General features: G+C 47.8%; 1 protein-coding gene across 1 annotated transcript in view; it reads left to right on the top strand.

The window, feature by feature from the left end:
• OVCH1 (ovochymase 1) overlaps positions 1-23798 on the top strand; it is a 1424491-nt gene that overhangs the window by 530951 nt on the left and 869742 nt on the right. Inside the window, exon 8 of the mRNA XM_069628530.1 lies at positions 20801-20990. Coding sequence (XP_069484631.1) covers positions 20801-20990 — 190 coding nt within the window. The remainder of the gene's footprint in view (positions 1-20800; positions 20991-23798) is intronic.

Genomic DNA, 23798 nt, shown 5'->3' with positions numbered 1-23798 from the left:
AGGCTGAAAGCAAGCCTCAACAATGACTGCCACACGGGCAGACCTCTAGGAGGGAGGGTGGCGCACCACCTCGATGAGTGGCATGCAATCACAAGACAGATGGGTACTGGAAGCAGTCCAATATGGCTACTCTGAGTTAAAGCGTCCTCAACTCCCCATTCCTCTGGTTAAATATCTCTGGCTCACCTTCACGTCTTGCGTCAAGAGGTTAATATCATGCTGCAAAAAGGGGCAATCAAGAGGGTTCTCTGCAGCAAGAGGAAAGGGGACCCATTCTAGGTTTTTCGTGGTCAAGAAGCCAAACTGAAAATGGTGTCCCATTCTAGAGATGTGGCTGCTCAACAAGAACATAAAACACCAAATGTTCAGGATGTTAATGTTGCAAGATGTTATAAGGACAGTTCAACCAGGGTAGTTTTTGGCGTCTCCAGATCTTGGATGCTTATCACATCCAGATGCACCCACAGCATCAAATGTTTCTTGGGTTACTGGTGGGCAACAGCCATTACCAGTTTTCGGGTTCTCCCCTTTGGCATGAAGTCAGCTCCCAGGACTTTCACCAAGTGCAGCTTACCTGTGCAGAAACAGACACCATGTTCATCTATACCTGAACTGGTTGGTCAAGGGGACTACTTGCCAGCAGACATTGGAGACTCTTCACGCTGCTATGCTCCTTTTGCAACATCTGGGCTTCGTCCATCAACTTCACCAAATCTTTTCTGATGCCTTCAAATGATCTGCTCTTTCTGGGAGCACAATTCCAGACAGATCTAAATCCAGTCAGGCCATCAAAGGAAAGGATAGAGAAGGTCTTGTCCCTGGCAGGCTCGTTTTCACCAGGAACATCAGTCGCGGTCCTCTCGCACATGTCTCTCCTCAGCACCATGTCGTCCTGCATCCCACTCCTTCCAAATTTTTGTCTTTTTATGCACCCAACACAGGAATTTCTCACTTCCAGGTGGTCCAAGACACAGGGGTCCTGGTTGGACAGGGTTCCCATTTCCCAGGCTCTGGCAAACGCCCTGCAGTGGTGGACTCATCCAGTCAACATCAAGCAGGGCATGCCCCTGGCGGAACCAGATTTTCAATATACCATCACAGGATGGATGGGGTGCTCATCTGGACCAGTTCCAAGTCAAGGGTCTCGTCTCGCACTGAGGCATATCTTCATATCAACGTCCTGGAGTTGAGAGCAGTACACTGGGCGCTCAAATCTTTTCTTCCCCTCATCAGATCCTCGGTGATAAGGATTCTCACTGACATCACCATGCCCATGTTCTATCTGCACAAGCAGGGAGGTGGGGTGGGTGGGGGGCTAACACGCTCATTCCTTTCCCAGGACACCCAAACCATCTGGCACTGCGCCATACAATACAGGATTCAGATCCTGGCTTACCCCCTGCCAGGGATTCAAAACATACAGGCAGATTCCCTCAGCAGGGATTCTTCTCAGATGAACAAATGGCAACTGAACAATGCCCAGGTGGCGAAGATATTTGAGAAATTGGGCACACCCCCCTCCTGGACCTGTTGGCACAGCTTGTTCTCAGGCTGGCATTCACTTTGCCAGCAGTTTTTCATCTGGACTCCAGGGGGGGACGCTTTCTTTTCTGTGGATGGGGATATTTGCATACGTGTTTCTGCCATTTCCCATGATAGGAAAACTATTCAGATGAGTCACAAGGTTCCCTGCAAAATCATCCTTGTAGCCCTGTTCTGGCCCAGACAGACCTGGTTCTCAGACCACCTTCACCTGGCGAGGGGCGACCCTCTTCATATGGGTTCCCAGCCGAATCTTCTCTCAGAACAAGGACTGTGTGGCATCACAACCCAGGCTCCCTCAACCTAGCCGCATGGCTCCTGACCAATCTGAGTTCAGAGACCTAAATATACCTCATGATTGTCGACACATTTTGGCTGCCGCAAGGGCTCCATCTACCAATGCATCATATGCCCGTAAGTGGAAAAGCTTCTGTCTGGTGTTCTCAGCAACCTGAACTACAGCCGTTACATTTTTTTTTTAATGTATTTTTATTTTAAGTAAACCAAACAATACAACAGAACATAAATAAAACACACCAAACAAAAATGCAATCCCCAACCCTCCCCCCTTTGAGCCTGTGTGGTGTCCGCCATCGGTATCCACTCCGAGCAGTGGGGCCCCATCGCCCTCGGATCCAGCCGAGGCCGACCCTGTCCCAAACAGCTTGGCTATCAATGACCTCCATGCCGTGAGGGAGCCCGTTTCTTCCTCCTCCCCTGCCATACTGGCATCCCGCCACGCCACTGTCTCAGCATCTGCCCATTTTTGGAGATCCCGCCACCAGACATCAACTAGTGGCTTATGACATTCCTTCCATCCCATGGCAAGCACATAAACCAGATCTTTAAGTTTCTCAACATGTCGGAGTTTACGCGCTCTGGGATACCCCCCCAGCAGACAGGCCCAGGCTGAATCCACTTAGAGTGTAATACCCCTTCCCGCCAGCCTCTGCGCCACTTCACCCCAATAACTTGCGATCACTGGGCACGCCCAGAACATGTGTATCATGTCCGCATTTTCTTCGTTACACTTGGGGCACGCCTGGCGCCCAGCATCCCGAAATCTGGATATTCTCAGGGGGGTCATATATGCCCTGTGCGTAATATAGAGCTGTATCTGCTTAAACCTGGCGTTCCTCGACACCATTTTGTGGTACCACAAGGCGCGCTCCCACAACCCATCCGCCATCGGGGCCCCCATCTCTGCTTCCCATTCCAGTCGCAGGTGCCCCAAATCCTTCCCAACCTTTGTCATTAACATCTCATACAACCTGGAGACCTCATGCCCACCCTCCGATGTGTCAGATATTATCTCCAACGTAGCGTCCAGTTCATCAGCCAAGGTAGCTTCAAGTATTGACCCCTGTGCAGCCCCAACACCGCCTCTAGTTCCTCGCATTCCCTTAGGGCCCCGTCCTGCCAGATGTCTCCCATGGTGACCAACCCCACTGATTCCCAGTACGTCCGAAGGATTGCTCTTAGCTGCCCGTCTCCCTTCGCCAGTGCGACCAGTGGTAACTGCGGCACACACGGCGAGGGGTCGCCCATCATCCGGCAGGCTCGCCGCCACATGTTCCTACCCAAGGCCAGCATCTTAGGACGTTCCTTCATACAGGCATTGGCCACCCAGATCACCTCCCGCAAATAAAAGGGGGAACAGTCCTTCCCCAGCAGCCTGTGTTCAGGGGTTTCGTCATCCGAGAGCCACCTGGCCACATATTGCAATTGCGCAGCCACATAATAGGCCTCGAAGTTCGGCAGTTTCACGCCACCCTTCTCGTAAAGGTTCTGCAGTTTCCACTGTGCAACTCTATTGCGTGTTCCGTGCCATAGGAAATCCCTACATACACTATGTAACCTCACAAAAAACTTCTTAGGTGTCATATAAGGGATGTTATTAAAGTAGTGCAAAAGCCTGGGCAGCACCACCATCTTGAGCAGAGCTCCCCGGCCCATCATCGCTAAAGGCAATCTTTCCCAGAACCTCATGCACTTCTCAATCTTCCCCACGGCTAATTCGGTATTATGCTTATGTTCCTCCTCGGTCGTGTGATACACGTCAATACCCAGGTACCGCAAGGAGCGCGTTGCCCACGGGATCTGCAGCACCGGCAACCTCTCCACGGGTGTCCCCACTTAACTGCCCAGCGGAAATAGTATGGATTTCTGGGGGTTTACTGCTATGCCGGACAGCCAGGCGTACCTCTCCATTACCTCCAAGACATACTGCAAATTCTCTTCCGGGTATTTCAGGTATAGCAGCATATCGTCTGCATACAGGGATATAAGGTGACACTCCCCTCCCACCTCAATACCCAACGGGTCATACTGCTGCCGAAGGTAAATTGCTAAGGGTTCGAGGGCCAATATATATAACATTGGGGACCAAGGACACCCCTGCCTAGTGCCTCTGCCCAACTGCCATCTGTCTGACACCACTGCGCCCGTGCGGACCCTGGCCAGAGGTGCACTATATAACATCTCGGCCCACCTAATGTAGCCTGGTCCCAGTCCAAACCGCCACAAAGCCGCCAGCAACCACGGCCATCGAACAGTCAAACGCTTTAACCGCGTCCAACGCCACTATCGCCATTTCGCTCTCGTCACTACATCCCTCAACCACCCTGTGAAGGCGTCTATGATTGTGAGTGATCTTCCTGTTCGGGACATAGCCCGTTTGGTCAGGATGGATCAACTTACCGATCACCCTCCGCATTCTGGCCGCCAGGACAGCTGTTGGGATCTTACTGTCTTGGTTCAGCATTGACAAGGGCCGATAGGAGCCGCAATCGTGTCCCGGCTTATTGGGCTTGGGGAGCGGCATTATAATCGCCTCCCTGAGCGATTCAGGCAGTCGCCCCACCTCGAACGCTTCATTAAGCATCTCCAGCATGGGCGGGAGCACCTCCTCTCCATACGCTTTATAAAATTCCCTGGGGAACCCATCCGCCCCTGGGGCCTTGCAAGTGGGTAACTGCCTCACAATCTCTCTCAACTCTTCCAGAGTGATCGGAGCATCCAACTCCTCTCGCTCTTCATCACTTATCCTGGGCAGACCTATGTCTTCGAGTACTTCATCTATCTCCTCCCGGCTCCCCCCTCACGATCCTCGTATAATGCCTGATAATATTCCGCGAATGCTCCATTTACACCTTCTTGGGTATCCACCTCTTCACCCTTTTCAGTGATCACCGATCGGATCGGGGACCTCGGGGTCTCGCTCTTATAAAGCCAAGCTAGAAGCCTGCCCGTTTTGTCCCCCCCGCATGTAGTCTCTCAATATACTTTCTGAAGTTTAGATTACAGAGCCTGTCCCAATGTTCCGCACACCTCTGCTGCAGGGTAGAGACCGCCTCCGTATCGATTCCACCCTCCTCCAACTCTCTTTCCAACTCAATCTCGGCCATATGCAGATCGGCCAGGACTCCCCCCATCAACCCTTTGGACTTAGCAATGGCGACCCCCCCGCATTACAACCTTAAAGGCCTCCCATAAAGTACCAGCCGACTTAACACTCCCTGTATTCACCTCAAAGTAAGCAGTTATCTCCTCCCTCATATCCTCTCGGAAGACTGGATCCTTGAGCGCTTCCGCCCTAAGGCGCCATGTTGGAATGCGCGCTCGTGGGGGGCAAAGCTGCCATCGCAAGACCAGGGGCGAGTGGTCCGAGAGGACTCTCGCCCTGTAGTCTATCTGGTCGCACTCCGCGACAACGTCCGGAGTGACGAAGAAGTAATCCAGCCTCGTGTGCAGTTGATGCGGGGCCGAATAATGCGAGTATTGCCTCACGCCAGGGTGACTCGCTCTCCAAACATCAACCAGGCCAAAGTCCGCCAGCAACGTCTGCAATACTCTAGCCGCCGGGCTGGGTTATCTTGTCGTCCGACCTATCCACCCTGGGGTTCAGAACACAATTGAAGTCCCCACCCCAAATCACTGTGCCCCCATCCCATCGCTAAGTCTCGTGCACAGCGTCCTAAAGTATGTCGCCGTGTCCTGGTTGGGAGCATAAGTGTTTATAATACACACTACTTTGTTCTCCACAAGCCCCCTTACCATGACCAGCCTCCCATCAGACTCCACAACCTCCCCAAGCCGCTTAAACGGGACATGTGGTGCCACCCAAACCAGCACACCTCTAGCATAGGCAGAATATGTAGATCCCACTACTGTCCCCTTCCACTTCCTTCCCACTAGTTCCAATTTTTCCCGTGTCAGATGCGTCTCCTGTAACAAAGCCACATCTATCTTTTGCCTCTTCAGGTACAACATGACCTTGTTTCGCTTTAGGTAGCTGTTAAGCCCTCTAACGTTCCACGTTAGCATCCTAAGGTCCCCCATGGTCTATCAGTAGCTCCCACCTCCCTTCCAGGGATTCCCACCTCCCCCCCCACCTCGCAGACACCCATTCCCAGTTCCACCCCCAGGCTCATATAAAAACTAACACACCCCACACCCCTAACCCAACCAACTGCCCAGCTCCATCCCTGGATCTCAGGCATCCCCGTGTTCGGTTCTCTCTGGAAACCCAAGCAGAGAACCCGACGGGGTGTCACCCCACTAACAGTGACTAACCTAAACTCAAACTGGGGTACAAAGAACAGCCCCTGGAGGCTCCACTCCCTCGCATTCGTATCCGTGCACGCGGACCATGTTTCCAACACCTAACGCGTACACGTTCTCACACAAAGTCAGACTATATTCCAGTCCCAATGTTCATAGCCCAACCGGGCCCGCAGCGTCACTTATCTCGTCCCGTTCCAACAGCCGTCCGAACATCTGGCTCCTGAGGGCAGTTTTGCGCATCCAGCCACTCCATGGCATCCTCCGGAGTGACAAAAAACAGCATCTTGCCCTTAAAGAGAACCTTCAGTTTGGCAGGGTAGAGTAACATGTATTTATACCCAGCCTCCCGCAATCGCCTCTTAACCGCTCCAAAGTTCATGCGACTGCGCTGTACCTGCAGGGTATAATCGGGGTAAGCAGTTATGGTCGCCTCTCCTCGTCGTATAGTGCCCCTCTTGTGAAAGTATTCAAGGATCCTTTCCCGGTCCCGGTAATTGAGGATCTTGGCGATCACAGGCCTGGGCGGATTTCCCGGCGGTGGCCTCCTAGTCAAGGCCCTGTGCGCTCTCTCCACCGCAAACCCCTGTGACAGGGCCCCCCCGTGATCTCCTGCAGCAACAAGTTTTCAATAAACTCCGTGGGGCTTTGGCCCTCAGCCCCCTCCGGCAGGCCCACAATGCGGACGTTGTTTCTCCGGGCGCGTCCTTCCGCCTCCTCAGCCCTACTCTCCAAGTTACCCACACGTTGCACCAAGGCATGGAGATCACGCTTGTGCGCGGCGCAGTCCGCCGCGGTAGGGCCCATCTTCTCCAAGGTCTCCGTGCGCTCTGCCAGGGCTCGAACGTCGTGCCTTAGGAGGTTCACGTCGTCCTGCACCGCCCCAACCTGTAGTTCCATCGCGGTTTTCAATTCAGCCACTGCGAGCTGGAGCTTGGTCTCCCACGTCGCTTTCAGGTCCGCGATTGCAGCAAGGACCTCTTGGTTCGCACCCCCGACGGCCATCTCCTTGGCCTGAGCCTTCTGGCTCCGTCTGGGCCGGGCGGCGTCTTGGCGTATTTGTCAAGCGTGGGCTGTTTGTTCTTTGCTCTCAGGAGCTTGTTCGACATGTCTCCCGTCAGAAGGGCCACGCTCAGGTCCAAGGCAGGGAGGCGCTGTGCCCACTCACCCCAATTCCGTCTTGGGGATCTTTTGTTCTCCGGCTCACCCGACCATCTTCGCGACTGTTGTCCACCGCTGTCCCAAGGTGGGCCGGGTTGCGCTGCACCCTTCGTTACGCCCCGAGGGCGCACGTGCGTTGTGGAAACCGCCACTGGGGTACCGATCCCCCACTCCTTTGTCCCCTAGTCAAGCGGCGGCGGCCATTTTCTCATCCGTCGAGGTCTTGCCTCCAATTCTTCACCCAGCCTCTAATCACACTTCCGCAGTGCGGACCCGGATAAAAATGTATCCACACGTGCAGCCGAACTTCATGTACGCAGTCAGCACCTTCTCAACCGGATCGCTTCGGTTCTTGCACGGTTTTCAGTCGGATAATGTACGGATCTGCGGGAGCCCCCGTACAGACGCGTCTTTTCACATGGCTTCCAAGCCACGCCCCCCCAGCCGTTACATGTTTCACCTCCAACTCCTTCCTTACCTTTTGCGCTTAGCGACGGATGGTCTGGCAATCTAGTCTATCAAGGTTCATCTAGTGGCCATCCCTAGATACACACGCAAAAGGAATTCGACACCTCTTTTCAGCGATAGGTTGATTAAACATTTCCACAAGGGCTGTTCCCCCCCCCACCCCCCCCCCCCCCCCGAGAATTTTCTCTGGTTTGGAGTCTCAACCTGGTGTTCTCAGCCCTCATTAAACTACCGTTTGAGCCAATGTTAACACCTGCCATACGGCTGCCATAACATTTCTTACTTGCAAGGCAGTTTTTCTAGTGACCATTATGTCCTCCAGACAAGTATCGTTAGTGCAGGCTCTGGTAATTGATCCTCCATAGTTGCGTTTCATGAAAGACCAGTTTCTTCTCTCTACAAATCCCCACTTCATTCCAAAGATTCCGTCGGAACACTACAATATCATTAACAATTTTTTTCTCTAATGCTTCTACTCCGGCTGAAAAAGCCTTGCATTCCCTGGATGTCAAAAGGGCTTTAAAGTACTATCTGGATTGCACTCTGTCGTACAGAGCACCCAAGCAACTTTGTGGGGTTCGGTCCCTCCAATATAAAAGAGGCATTGCATGCTAGGTAGTGGCAACTATATCTTTCTGCCACGCTAAAGCCAGGAAATCATAAGTCTACTGCCAGAGCTCACGCTACAAGGTCAACGGCGACCTCTGTCTCTTTGCCAGCTCATACCGATCGGAGACATTTGCCAGGCAGTGTCTGAATCAACAGCATGCTGAAGACGTACAGGTGGGACAAGCTGTGCACCAACGCTTGTTCCAAGGTAAGCCCCGCAGCTTACGAGGTTTTGGCTATTCCTGTTTTTATATTGACTGGAAGTGATGTTTTTTTCTCTTGTTCATATTTCCTTATGTCTGCGTCCAGTTTACTCCCTTATCCAGCATTGGATCTTTCATGGATTCACATGCTGTGAATAGACTTTGTAGCATTAAGAGAGCCTGCAGGTGCATAAGAGGCAGTTTACCTGTAACTCTATTTCTCCAGAGTTGGTATCTTTCATGGATTCACATGCAACCCTCCTGCCTCCCCACATGCTCAATCAGTGCCCACACACTACACATTCACTACCTCCTAAAAAAACTAACTTGACTTGCTTGCCATCACTGAAACCTGGCTGCACAAGTCATTAGGTCTCAGCCCAGCTCTCTCCCCTCAGGTTGTTGCAGTCTCCGTTCTGACAGATGGGAAATGAGGTACAGGAGTTGACAATCTCTAAAATCTTCCATCCTCCTACTGCTAGACCCCTCGGTGGCCTTCGACCTGGTTGACCACTACATCCTCTGTCACTACCTCCAACCTCTCCCTCGAAGCAACTACCTGGGTTAAATCCTTCCTTAGCAAGCAATCCTTGAGGGTTTTCTTCTAAGCTGAAGCAGCCCATCCCATTCCAGTCTCCTACAGGGTACCACAAGGATCGTGCCTCTCCCCTACATTGTATAACATGTACACTAAGCCTCTCGACCTCTTGGATAACCTCAACATACCCTATACCAATGTTGCTGACCACACGCAGATCCTCTTTAAACTCCCAGGGTCCTATGAGATGGACTCTGCCAACGTTAACAAGATCTACATTATTATTCAGGTGTGGATGACCAACCACCATCTTTGCCTAAATGATGTTACAACAGAGCTAATTATCGGCTCTCCACACAGCCTCCAGCATCTTGACTCCGCCTTCTCTTCCTTCCTCATCGGTGGGAATAGCTTTCTGGTTTCTCCCCATGTCAAAATCCTAATGGTCTACATGGACGCAAAAATTAGTATGCACAAACATGTGAAAGTGACTGCCTCTTCCGCAGCGTACACCACCATATTAATTTACCTCTCCCGAAAGTTCCTCAATCCATACAACTAACTTCTACTCGCCAGAGCTGTCATCGGCAGCAAACCTGATTATTGCAATGTCATCCTCGCAGGAACCTCATCAAACTACAGCTTACCCAAAACAACGCCCTTGGAGCAGCGTGGGCCTCGACGATCAGACCACATCACTACAATTCGAAGGTGTGCACAATTGCTCCCTATGAAGTTGCATCAAATTCAAAATCTTGTCCATCACACGTTGATGCAGCCATAACTCGGCACCTCACTACCTCACCCACCGCATCACCTTAAATTCCAACCTGCGCTCCTCCTTGACCACCCCTCGCTACAGCAGAAAAAGAGCAGGTGGATCCAGCTTCAGTCATTGCACCTACTTTACGGAATAACCTCCTGCCCTCCATTAGAGACTAACCTTCCTGTCTGCTCTTTCGCAAACAAATCAAAACTGCCATTTTTTAACAAATTAAAATGAAACCTTGTACTAGCTGCTCCAATATCCCAATGTCTGTAACCATGCACCTCCTTATGTATTCTTGTTCATGTAATCTAGTGCCTTGATACCGCCGGGTCTGGGCGCGATCAACAAATAAAATATACTGTTCAATTATTTCAATGTTTGTCCAAGCCAGCTGAGAAAATGAAAGAAATAAACCCTGGTTGAGAAACTTTGGATAATCCTTTCATAAGTTTGATATAAAAGGTGTTTGGGACATCATTTGTATTCACTTACTGCTTAATGCACACTTGTTCACTAATACATTCTAATTGTCACTGCTGGTTAAGGTGCACAATTTTACTGTAAGGTCTGTGTGAATTGAAAATGCTGTGTAAACTTGCTAGTATCCAGTACGCATGCTTCTACAGTAGGCAGTGATAATGTTGCCATACTATGTGCAGAGTGATCCCTGCATATGCCGTAGAGGGTGGAAGGCTGGCGTTTCACATGGTATCCATGTGGCCATTTTGTAACCAGATATACTAAAAATGACGTCCTGCATATGCATGTAGAACGTCCTGTGAAAACAAGATACGTAATGTTGCGAGGACATTTGCTCCCGAAGTCCACTATTGCACATGAGCATAAAAAATGAACAGGCTGATAAACTTGCTAATCCAATGTAAATCCTATACTAATATACAAATTGCAATAGCTAAATTGTTAATGGTTCCTTATCACGTCTACAATCATGTTGTCCTGAAGTCAGTCCTTAAGTGTGCATGGGTAGGTAAAAGTTAATGGGATACTGCTCCTGTGTTGTACTAGCTGAAAGCTTTTGTTATCAAACGTTTGTAAGAGGATTATCCAAAGTTTCTCAATGAGGTTTTATTTCCTGGATTGGAGAAACATGGAAATAATTGATCAGTTACTAGATGTGTAGCTTGCATGCATGTCAATTGCATTGCTACTGTGAACTACATTAGATATGAAACATTTCTATGGTTAGGATCTGATATTTATTTTGCCACTCATTTCTATTTTTTGGTGCTACTACCAAAGTTGTAACTAAATGTTTTATTTTTTTGTTCCTTCAAAACTTATTTCTTCCTCTAGTGTCAAACCTCAAAATTGCCTGGCTCCTAAACTAGCAAACAGAGCCAGGAGGCAAGCCTTTAGTTATGCCACAGTTTAATGGAATGCCCCCGTCAGGACTAATCCAACCCTCCTACACTAGGAAGCAGCACAATATTCTGCTCTTCAGGGAATACCTACGGGTCACTTAAATATGTGCCAATCCTGTAATATGGGATTTTCTGACTATTCAAACCTGAAACCTAACCTTCCATGGATCAGTTTCCTCCAAATGACTTGTACAGTGCTCTGTTGCTGACTTGTACAGTGCTCTGTTGCGTCCTAGCTTGGTCCTTGATGGATATACGTAAATACAGATGAGATGGCTGTGTAAAATGAAGATACTCTAACCTATCTAATGGTAGTGTTGACACTGATTGTTGGGACAAGCAAGGTAATGGGCTCAAGCTGCATGGTCCCCTTTCCTTTGAGTTGATGGATAGAACCAGCTCTGGTTTGCTTGTTTCTCTGAGCTGGGATGAGATCTCATAGCTTCTATTAGTAAAATCTCAAACTCGTCTATAGGGGAACTAATGTAGGTTAGGATATCGTACCCTAAGAAGGGAAATATTGAAGTTTATTTGGTGGGGGATTAAGGCCTGACCAGGTCCTTGATGCCGGTTATATGGTCAACCTTTCAAACTGATGTTACATAGGATTGTGGTCGGACATGGGGTTGAGATGGATAAGCACTTGGACTGAAAGGTAAAGGATGCAGGGGAGAGGAGCGCCAATGGGTCATCTTGTTGTGGAAGACTGACTATCTCTGCCTCATTAGCAGAAAGCTGTGTAGCAATTGGCCACTAGAAGCGAAGGAGGTTCATGTGCTGCCTGTGCATCTTGGGCTGGCCTGAGCTTTGACAGGGATGATGCACTGTTACTCTAACATGAAGCTTCGGCTGGACTTGCCATGCTCTGGGAAGAGCCATTGTTGGTATATTCATGCTGTGGTAGAAGGGAGATTGTCTATTGTATTTGGATAGCTAGTTGCTCCAGTGGGTTGAAGCAAAATGGTGGTATGAGGATTCCCAGCTTCCATTTGCTTAGTTCGGTGCTGGGGTTTACTTTTCATTTTGCTTGCAAGTGATCCTAGGCTTGAGTGACATAAATGCAGCCTTGCTCTTCGACAAGGTAGGGACTAAATGTTAAAATACTGAATACACCTGTTCATTACTATATGTAGGTTATTTGGATTTTAATTTTGCTTGTATACGTTTACTGCTTGTTTGTTCCATGTTCAATTTGTGTGCCCTTTACTCATTCTTAAGATGCTGACAAGGGTTGGCGTCGACCAGTACAAGTGGTGTTTTTTTGGAATGTTAATGGCTTAAACAGACAGCGTAAAAAGGTGTTCTAATCTAAAAGGAATAAAATGGGCATAGCTGTGCCCCAGGAGACCAATCTAAGTGAAAGCCAGAGGTTTGGCATTCCTATCCATAAAACATGTAAAACTCTTGGCAAGATGTGACAGAGGGACACTGGTTGTTAGTAGAATTTGATGCTGCCAGGTGTCTGCGATGACTGTTGTAACTTTATTTGAGAAGTATAGGAGAGGCTGTGGATTTGAATTCTGAGAATATTAAGGATTGACTTTAATCCCGACACTTGCGTATTGCAACAGTAAAGCTCAAGAGTAGGAGACCTAGAAATGACCTCCATTGATCTACACAATTGGGGAGTCTGTCTTGAGACTTCTGAACCCTACTGCCTGATACCATTCCTTTGTGCACCACTCCTACTTGCAGATATGGGTGATTTTAACCGACTTTGAGCGCACAATTTACCATTGCAGTCCTATTGGGAATCTTCTACTGCCAGACTATGCTCTCATAGACATTGTTAACTTTTGGGTCTGAAGAAAGAATTTAAGTGGTGCTTCAAAAGTATCCTGCTGCAAGTTAAGACTGTTACCAAGATCGAAGGATGGATCAATATCTGGACACAGAGGCCCAGCGAATGGACAGGGTATACTTTGAAATAGCTTGAAGGCATTACTAAGTGGTGTATTCATAGGTGTGAGACTAAAAGCAAGAGAATGGAAGGGGAGACAGTCTTGTCAACCCTTTCAAATTAAGCCACTGTAAAAATGTAAATGGCTCCAGTTTTGCGCTGAGATCTGTTGGCAGCCAAATACAAACTGAACCAATACTAATGAAAAGCTGAAGGATCACTTCTCAGAATTAAACAGTGATCATCTGGGAGGGGGTGGTGAATCGTCTGGTAGTCCTTGCACGAAAGCTTAAAAACTGAAAGCACAAACATACATGTCAGACTAACTGGATTGTGATGATAAACAAAGATCAACAAAGCTTTGAGTATTGTAGGCAACGCTACATCACGTGCTGTTCTGACCCTGAAAAATTGCCTTATTCCTAGACCTGATGAATATATACGAAAATGCATCTAAGGTGAAGTTTGCCATTAAGATGCTAAAACTGGGCAAGTTGCTCAGCCAGAATGGCTAAGCCACTTGCTTCTGTAAGGGGAATGTTGGGGGCTTACTCCCTTTTATGTTAAACAATTCTGTAATGACTGTTTCACAAATATGAGAGACTGCAATTCAATAATCAGATGGGGAGCCACTAAACTGTGCCAACCACGGGCCAATAACATTGATAATCCTGGATCAGAAACTGAGAAACATCTAGGCAGACGGAATAGTCCCTAGGTGAAGTGATCCACCAAAATCAATTGGTCTTTATAAGGAAAAGAAATGGGAATGAGACCACTCACTACAGGCACACTGGAACATCATCTCATGAAAACCTTCAACAATATTTCAGGGGAATGGTTTGCAGTCATAGAAATGTGTTTGAGAGCTTTTGAAAGAATGGATGGGCATCCCATGAAGGTACAGCAAAAATGTTAATATGAATGGGGTCCTCCTTCTACATACTTCTGCAGCCTTTAGCTGCCCAGTTTTAGACTACAACTCCCAGCAGCATAGTCCACATGGAAGGATCATGGGAGTGGTTGTCCAACACATCTGGAGAGCTGTACCTTGCACACCGTCGGTCCCCATTGCAAACGGGACCAAGCAGGGTTGCCCGCTGTCCCCTGTCCTCGTTTACTTCACACTAGAACCTCAATGTAAGGAATTTGTTTAGGTAACTGCCAACATAAGATCATGATTGCCAACGACATGCTATTGACAACCTCTGATCCTGTGATTATCCTTTAGGGCCTAGTTAATATTCTAACCAGAGACTTCACAAGCTTAAGTGGAGTAAGTTGAAAGTGGTGCTCACTTTGAAGGTGGTTTTCAAAGACTACAGTGAACAAGTGTCTCCATGCGGGAAAAACCCCAGTTTACTTGAAATCTTTAGTGACACGATTAACCAACTAGATCACTGTGCTCATCTAATCTGATGTAGGTTGCTTGCCCAACCTTTAAGCAGACCAAGGCCTGTGCAAATCTTTTGCCATAATTTCCGCAAAACTCTACTACTCTTCCAGTCTCTGTACGACTTGAAAACCATTCCAGAGCCCTCAAAACTCCTCTTTTTGATCCCTGACTATCGTATGCTTGATACCCTGATACCCTCCTATAATATGCTGACTTCCCATTGACGTGTTAGCAGAGACAAATAAAGTATAGGAGTTTTCTCAAGTGAAACAAATTATGCTGATAGAATCTTGACAAACTGAAGACTGCTTTGAAGGTGGACAGTGCATGCTAGTCAATTACTGAACTTGAGCACCTGGGCGTGGAGGTTTAAAGTGACTTTCCTCCCACAAATACTCTTCATCTCTTGTGTATGAAATTGGAAAATCTAGCCAGACTTTGTATGAGCTCTTCCCTCTGCACTAGATGACACCAAATCCTCAGATGTGGGTTTTACGTGGGTAACCTGCATTTCTGACTTGAGGAACACATCCAGTTAGGTTGACATTTCAGTTGGTCTGTGGGAAGCTAAATGTTACCAATCTGCCTTTCTATAAACCCACTACCTAACCTACCATGTCCTCCGATTGGTCACTCGTCAGAGGGCAAGCTCGGTACAAATGGTTGACTAGTGGAATGAGACCGCTTCAGGGAATAAAGTGGTTTCATTACAGACACTCTGGGCAAAACAAAGTTCTGAAAGACCACTGACAGTATAAACTAGTTCAAACGTCCTTGTACTCCTGTCCGGCAGTTGTCTGAAACTGACACTTATGCAGATAATTTAATCCCTGGTTGAGGGCAAAGAAAGCAGCATACCTGTCTTGGGCATTTGGAGGGCCATTAAAAGCACCAAGTTGCTTATTAAAGATGTCTGTAGAAGGGCTGGATGAGAGGTCAGCGGTATTGGAGCTGAGCCAAGTCTACACCAGGTGTATATGTAACAGCTGGTTGACTTTCTTGTTGATTGGAGCAATGTACAAGCATAAGCGCACATGGGATATGACTCTGGCTGGGGACATCAAGGGAATTCAACCATGTAGCCATGCTTGCAAGTCACATTTTGGTTCATGGTGTAAGGGTAATTGTGAAGGTCTCAGTAATATTGGGTCCTTCCATAAGGCGAACACAGCAGTATTCTGTTTGACCCAAGAAATGCATGATCTGTCATCCACAGCAACATGTGGATTACATAAAGGTCTAGTGGGGGAAATAATGAATCATGCAAGTTCTTCTAGCTCCAAGTCTGAGTAAATTAAGCTTAAAAAGTGGTCCTCTTTGGCGCATGCACCATACACTCTGAAAGAAGTGTACAATGCAATATTGGGGATTTTCTAGAATTGAAAGGAGTTGTTGAGATTTTGTATGTTCTATGTTGCTGCAATATAATTTTGATCAGTTTGTCCATAAGAGGTCCCCTCTTTGTTTACCCTACGGTTCCCCTCGCTCTTGGGTCTTTCTACATGTTATGCCATATCCTTTTTGATTCTAAGAAGGACCTTTTACTCTAGTACGCTAAATGAAGTTGAGAAAAGTTGCTTCTTTCAGCAAGTGTTTTTTACTGATGAGGAAACGTGTACCCTTTATAAAAACAGTCAGTTAGAAAGGACATTCTATGCTTGGTTTTCAAATTGCATCTTGCACCCACTTGTATCAGCTTTTTATTCAGGTGTGCGTTTCTGGCAGAGGGGGAGATCTGGATAGATCTGCAGCTCTCTGGCCAGCCTCCCTTGGCCCCCTTCCTGCTCCTACCTGCAAGGCAAAAAACCTTGGTCATCTTTGACTCCACACTCCTTCTCTCCTCATATATCTGACGTCTCTAAGAAGTCACACTACCAGCTGCACCTCCTCAGAGGTATTCTTCCCTTCCTCTCCTTCCCCCAGAAGCTCACTGTCTCCTGAGCCCTGGTTCTCTCGAAGCTGGACTACTGTAACAGCCTCTATCTTAATCTGCCTGCCTCCACTCTCCGCCCTCTGCAACTCATCCAGAACAGAACTGCGAGACTTGTCCTTGGCCTCAAGCCCAGGGACCGTATCTCTCCAGGACTTAAATCTCTACACTGGCTCCCAGAGGCTGCGAGGATTAAGTTCAAAACCCTCTGCATTGTCCACAAGGCCTTCTGGGGCCTGGAGCCTAAATACCTTCAACTCTTCCTAAATATCTTCCTTCCCGAGACCTTCGCTCATCCATCTCCAACTCCCTCAGGGTCAGCCGCTTCTCGAAGCAACGAGCTGGGGTAGATCTCTCTCCGCGGCAGGGGCCTCCCTCTGGAACAGCCTTCCTGCCTCCCTGAAACTTGAGGAGAACCATCTCCGGTTCCCGGAAGCACCTCAAAACCTTCCTCTTTGCTTCTGCTTTCTCTCTCCCTCTCCCCTGCTAGATTCTTCACTGAAACTGCACTGAATCTGCAACTGGGCCACTCTCAGCGACCTTGGTCCTTGGCCCAGCCACTCTCCACTTGCACTGCCTCCCTGGAAACCCCTGCACTGCAGGACTGTCTCTGTATCCCTACAGCCCCCCCTTCCCAGCACTTGTCTGCACTTACCTTGCACTTGCCACCAGCTGGCGCTATTTATTTATTTTTATTCTACTTACTTGTACTGCACTTCCCCCCCCCCCCTCCCTCCCTCTCCCTTGCACTTCTTCCCTTCCCCCTACCCCTGCACTTGCGCAATCTGAATGACACCTGGCCTAGTAGGATCGTTGTCTGTCTTCCCCTTGTTCCCCCCTCCCTGCCTCGTCGCGCCTTGAAACACTTGTGTATAGGCGCGTTACAAATGCCATATCATATTATACTTTATTGGCATTGCTATCAACTGGCTGTGGCGGGGAGAATTTGTGTCTGTATGGGTGGTTTACCCTTCAACGCACTAGTTTTAAAACCACCCCTACCTGGATACTAATCACTTTCATTGGGTATGGCTTAACTCGTAGGAAAAGCACGCTTCAACTTAGTTGAGGACATTTTTCTGGAGCTTTATTTAGGGCCCAGACACATTGGAATATGCAGGTTTATACAGTGTTTACTTTTATCTCCACACTCCAAGATGTTGTATGGTAAGTAAATGTTGTGAACACAGGGACAGTCTAGGTGTAGGAACCCTTGAGCAAGTCTAGCAGAACAGACTTGAAGAACTCTAAGGGGAAACTGCAGAAAGGGAGTGTCTTGCTATTGCAGAGACTGCAGTGGTGTACCATCAGACTCCAGCCTTCAAAGAACCACATACAGAAATCGTAAATCATTCTTCCAACTCTGCAGATGAGATTGAGAAGGTGTCCTAAAGTGTTTTTCTTTAATTACTCCTGCTCAAAGATCAAAATTCAGAAGCCACTGGGGAACATTTTTTAGTAGTTCAGAAATTCTTAATATTCTTGAATCTACAGTGGCCAATGCAATGTGCGCCCATCGTATGCACGTTTGTCATACACCCCTGCAACTGCTAAAAATAACTACAAAACATCAGTCTGAGCCTTCTCATGGTTGCATATATAAATTTAGCTTAGCTGGCTATTACAAGACAGTCTGCATAAGACTCATGCCTAGAGAAATGGCAAATCACCTGGTAAGTCAAGAACACATAGTATTCCTTAGAAATGAAAAACAGAGATTTCAAAGATGACCAGCCTGCACCAAAGGAAATGGAAAGTGTTCTATTTTTCTGTAAACAAAAATATAATTTTTAAATCAAACCCATCCAGTTCATCAAAATCATTAAGAATACATGCTACAATCTCTTAATTGTATCCCCATGGGCAGCTTCTACATTTTTATTTCATTGTTTAAAGCGCGGAACTAGCTTGAGAGTCAAAGGCCAAACCCCTGGCGGCTCCACACTGGTAGGATGGTATTGGGGTCCTGTGTAGTTAGGTAAAGGACCAAGCATCTTCCATGCCAAGCTTCCTGAAGGATTTTGTGCTCTTGATTTGGGTTCAGCATCAATTTGGTTTTCTGTGGCTAAGAAGACCCCCACCTTTCAGACAAAAGGATCCAGCTTCTTCCACCAGCAGAAGGGAAGGGAATCCTGGACCAGGTTCATTGTCAAAGGACAGACACAACTTAGTACACTTGATGCTGGTGCAGAGTTTTCTTCGGGCAAGTCCTCCATGAAGCTTTGGGATCAAGTACTAGTAGCCGACAGAGGACTGGTGTGATGTCAGCTTGTGTCCCTAAATTAGGTATGTTTATAACCCAAAATTAGTTAGTTTCCAATACCTAGCACCCAAAAAACTGGAATGCGCTGCCCAGCACTCTCAGAAATGAAACCTCGTACGCTGTCTTCTGCAAAGCGCTCAAGACAACTTTTCAACTAGATTAGCCATCCACCTCTGCCATGCTGTGCCCTCTCTCAATAAACTGATCGTAATTGTACACTAATTGTCTTGGCTTCGTGTATCAGGTTCCCCTGTAACCATGGAACCTTAAAGTATCACATCCTATTACCTTGCTGGTAATGTTAAATGAAATATCTCTGCTACACAAGGCACTTGTTGTGTCCAGACAGTTTAGTAAGATGACCCGATTCCCCTTTAACATCATTAAAACATTTGGCTTGGGTCACCTGCAACTGTTCATGTAATGCGTCCAATGTGATGAATGTGTCCTACTCTGCTGTCCTCATGTAACTAAACTCAATTGTAACAGCGCCACGATGCCTTAGGGCCACTTGTGTGCTTTATAAAAATAAATAAATAAATCCAGGAGTCTTTGTCGCAAATGTCCGTTCACACACTTGTACCATTCATCCCCTCAAACCTCAATGGGCATCTTTGAGGGCAAACCATGTCTGTTTCAAGAAAATGTATGACTCCCCCCTCCCCAAGGACACCTAAAGAAGCCCCTTTGTAAGCATCTGACAAGAGCTCAGATTTGACGCTTCAAGGTAATTTTCAGTCTCCACGCAACCAGAGAAGGCAAACCAAGCATAGTTTGCTAATTCTACAATATCTAAACTACTATAGCCTCTATTTTAGAGGCTTCTGGAAGAGACCACGAGTCTAAATGATCACGACCTATTGAGCCAGTTATCTGCTACCAACCAGAACTGCATAAGTTCATTATCCCAGTGACCCTAGGTAGGGATTGGGGGGGGGGGCTTCTTTGTAGTAGCCCCACCTTTGGGCCTAAAAGTTGTCCCTGAAGTGTCATCTAAATTGTAACCCGTGTGATTTTTGAATAGCATTGGGGGAATGACTGGTCATTTAAAAAATAAACCATGTGAAACGCATTCTCGGTGGGCAAAAAGTAAATGTCTACATTACAGGTTTTGGTCCGGTTTTGAAAGACCAGATATTGGATAACTCATGATAGTTTTCCCAGATTCTGGAATGTCTCCTATGGTTGGCCTTCAGTGTAGAGGACTACAAACCGTTCTGTGCTTGTAGGGAAGGGGCGAGCGTGGGCCTCACGGGAGGATAGCTTAGCGGCAGCGTGCTTGCCTTGGAAACAAGAAGACCCGAAGCAGCACAGGTTCGATCCCCGGGTGCGCGATTAGAAACTTGGGTATTAAGCGCGTCATAAATACTCAACAAAGACTGTGTAAGCGCCTCTATCCATGCCCCCGGGCTGTGTTGGTTCTTTAACAACGTAAAATAAATAAAAAATAAAAGTAGTCAAATGTGTGATCCTGTACGATGGAGGATGCTTTGGGGAGTTGAGCTTGTTTTGACTGATTTTCATGGCGTTGAATTTCTTTATTCTTAATATAAGAAAGGCGTTAGTATTAGGTGGCGTATGGATTTTTTTGTTTCTCCTTCGTACTTTCTGCTTAGCTATAGAATTACTCCTTTTGATAGAAGAGCATGTGGCCTACACGGTGTGGATGCGCACATCACGGAAACATGGGTTCTTCCATCGTCCCCTCGTGGCCACTTTTTGTAATCCTCTGTGCTCCCTGCGCTGCCAGGGCTAGATTTGCCAAACCGGAGTCATCTTACAGATGGTATAAATATTGGCTGGATCATTTATTCAAGAGAGTGGATGTTTACACTTCTACAACTGCTTGCCTGTCTAGCCTAAAGGTTGTATAAATGCAGACTTCTGTCATTGCTGCATTAAAGAATCCTATGCATTTTAAATAATCTCTTTAACACCATCATCCAGCGTTCATTGATTGAAGTAGATTGCCATGCCGTTTCACCAACATTAAGTTTACAAGTGAGCTGTGTGCAGTAGTGTAATGATGTCACCTTTATTTAGTAAGTTTAGTGATGTCATTTGTTCCTTTTTTAGGGTGATTCTGGAGGACCCTTGGCGTGCAAAGTATCAAGCGGAAGCTGGGTCCTGGTGGGTGTTGTGTCTTTTGGCATTGGTTGTGGTCGTGCTTGGGATAATGCAAGCTTAGTTTTGGATACGGGCAGCCCCGGCTTGTTCGCCAGAGTGTCTAAACTGATGAGCTTTGTGACGAAGGGAACAGCCACTGGTGAGTAATTCCATATTGACCGTTGCTTAGCTTTGAAGTAGTGCAGTAGCCTATTTTCATTAGATCTGCTTTATTAAAGAGTTATATGTGCACAATTCAGCAAAAACTACCGACACTTCAGTTGTATTTTATGTAATATTTTAGAAAACTAAGCTTACCATTGATTCTTTGTGGCATTTAGTGATTTGTTGGGCTGGCTCAGGTAGGCTGGCATTTGACTAAGTTATCAGTGGGAGCCTCTGTGCATTCCTCATTTATTCCTTGGTCCTAACATGTACACATCTCTGAAAATGGGCTGCTGTGGAAGACCCAGGTTTGGCTATACAGGGTAGGCCCTTTGCGTGTTGAATACCAACAAAGGGTCCTCTCTTTGCGTATTGCTGTCCTAGCTGGTTGGACTGGCATACCTTGTTGGACTCTTACTCACTTGCACTTGCTGAACCCCTGTTAACACCCACCTGGCCCAAGTACTTGCGGTAAGAGGTCCTTCCTGACTTGGAAATCCAGGTAGCTTGTTGCTACTTCAGCCTTGTTAGCCATCTTGGATCTCCTCCAGTTGTTATCTCAAGTGTGGGACCTCTTTGCTGGCTGATTCATGCTCCTGCTCTTCATGGATTGAAGTGAGAACCTTGTGGGTTTCTGCTGGGCTCCAGACACCTCTCGGGCCGCATCTTAGTTTTCTTTTTTCTGGGTTCTGGTTCTTTCATTCGAGTAATGTGTACCCAGAATCCCCAACCACTTCTAGCCAGCTCTAACGCAGAAGCTCATCTGAGCACCTGTCATTCTTGGGATGATTTTGAGGCCTGCACCCCCCACTTTCCTACCATGTATCTCCATTGACTGGAGTGGGCCTCATGCAACTACTGCTTCTTGGCCTGCTGGCCTTCGGCAGGATCACTTCAGGGGGCCTTATGCTCTTGAATTCCAAGTGGAGCAGTAAGATATGACCAGATGCTTCCAGGAAATGTTTCCTTAAGGTCTCTGGCCATCTTCTACTTCCTTGACGACTCTCCATGGTCCTTTCCACACACTTCAGAAACTTAATTATGGCACAGAATCTGTATTTTGCAATTTGTTGCTGTATGACTTGAGGAAAGGGTCACTAGGGAAATTCCTCTGTATTCTAATGGGGTATGTTTTGTGACAGGTGGTGTACTGATGTGATGGTTTTGGCTTGTGAGACTAAGTTCTCGTACCAGTAACCTGTTGCTTGGTCTCCAGTAGAGTATGATATGCTAAGTAATTTATAGCATGCCTGTACACAAGTTTTTCTAGGCACAAGACAGGGAAGACGGGGAGGACAAGACAAATGATCTTAGGCCTTGTCATTCAGATTTTGCAAGTGCAAGAACGAGAGGTGTAAGGGGAATGGCAGGGGGTGCAAGGAAGAGGGGAGGGGACAACTGGGCAGCAACATTCTGAGTAAATGCAACCAGGCCAGCACGGCTCGGAGTCATGCAAGGCGTGCAAGGAGAACAAGGGACTGTAGGGTTAGTTATGGCCCTCAAGTGCGTGGTAGGCCCGGAGGTAGTGCAAGGGTGACTGATCAAGAAAGAGCCTGGTACCAGTGAGAATGAGGGTAGCTAAGCAACCAGTTGGTACACCAGACAGGTTAGTCGGGTAGGTCAGTAGGGGAGGGAGAGAAAACTGAGAAGAGTAAAGTTCTGAGCTGCTTCCGGAACTTCAGGTGGTCCAGTTCAAGTTTCAGAGGGGCAGGGAGACCATTTCAGAGGGAGGCACCTGCAGAGAGATCTACCCTCACTCTCTGCCTGGAGAAGCAACCCTTAGAGTTGTAGGTAGCTGAGCGAAGGACTAGAGAAGGAAGGAATTCTGGAAGAGCACTGGATGTAGTGCGGGCCCCAGTCCCAGAAAGCCTTCTGGACAATGCAAAGGGTCTTGCACTTGATCCTTGCAGCCACCAGGAGCCAGTGGAGAGATTTCAGGGCTGGAGAAATGCGGTCCTTGGGCAAGGATAAGTCTGGCAGTCCTGTTCTGGGTTTGTTACAGAGGGCAGAGAGTAGAAGGCAGATTGAGAAAGAGGCTGTTGCAGTAGTCCAGCCTAGAGAGACAGGGCTGTGGAGCCAGTGAGCATCTTGGGTAAAGTGAGTCCCTTTGAGGAGGTGCACCTGGTAGTGGGACTTCTTGGCGATGTCTGAGATGCAAGGAGAGGGTGTGGAGTCGAATATGACAATGTTTTTGCCTTGCAGGAAGGCGAACGAATAGGGGCCAAGGCGGGCAGCCAGAGGGAAAGCAGTGGTCCCAATAAGAATGATCTGTCTTGCCTGCATGAAGGCAGAGATTGTTGGAGGTGCGCCAATCCTGAATCGCAGAGACAGTCTGGAATTGGCAACATAGGCTGAGGGGAGCCTGAAGGAAAGCAGTGTCATCTGCATAACACTGAAAGTTAGAGAAGGTAGAGATCAGGTGGGACAAAGGGGCCAAGTAGAGGTTGAAAAACCAGGGTGAGAGGTTATAGCCCTGGGGCACCCCAGGTAGAGAGAAAGGGACCAAGTTGGACATGGGAGGGGCAGTCCAAGAGGAAAGGTCAGTCCCTCCAGTGCCTGACCTGTGATGCCCAGGGTCTCATGGAGTCTATTGATCAGGATGGCGTGGTTGACTGTTTGGAAAGCAGAGGAAAGATCAAGGAGGATGAGGACCGAAGGAATGCTGGAATCCAGGATCGAGAGCAGATCTTCACGAGTGTCAAGGAGCGCAGTTTCTGTGCAGTTCTGAAGCCAGACAGATGGTCATGGAGGCAGATTCAGTGTGGAGAATAAGCTGGGAGATGGCCAGCTTTTTGAAGTTTGC

Source organism: Ambystoma mexicanum, chromosome 12 (assembly GCF_040938575.1).
Source record: "Ambystoma mexicanum isolate Mex_15411 chromosome 12, UKY_AmexF1_1, whole genome shotgun sequence".
Lineage (NCBI taxonomy): Eukaryota > Metazoa > Chordata > Amphibia > Caudata > Ambystomatidae > Ambystoma > Ambystoma mexicanum.
This window is presented reverse-complemented; position numbering and strand designations above follow the sequence as displayed.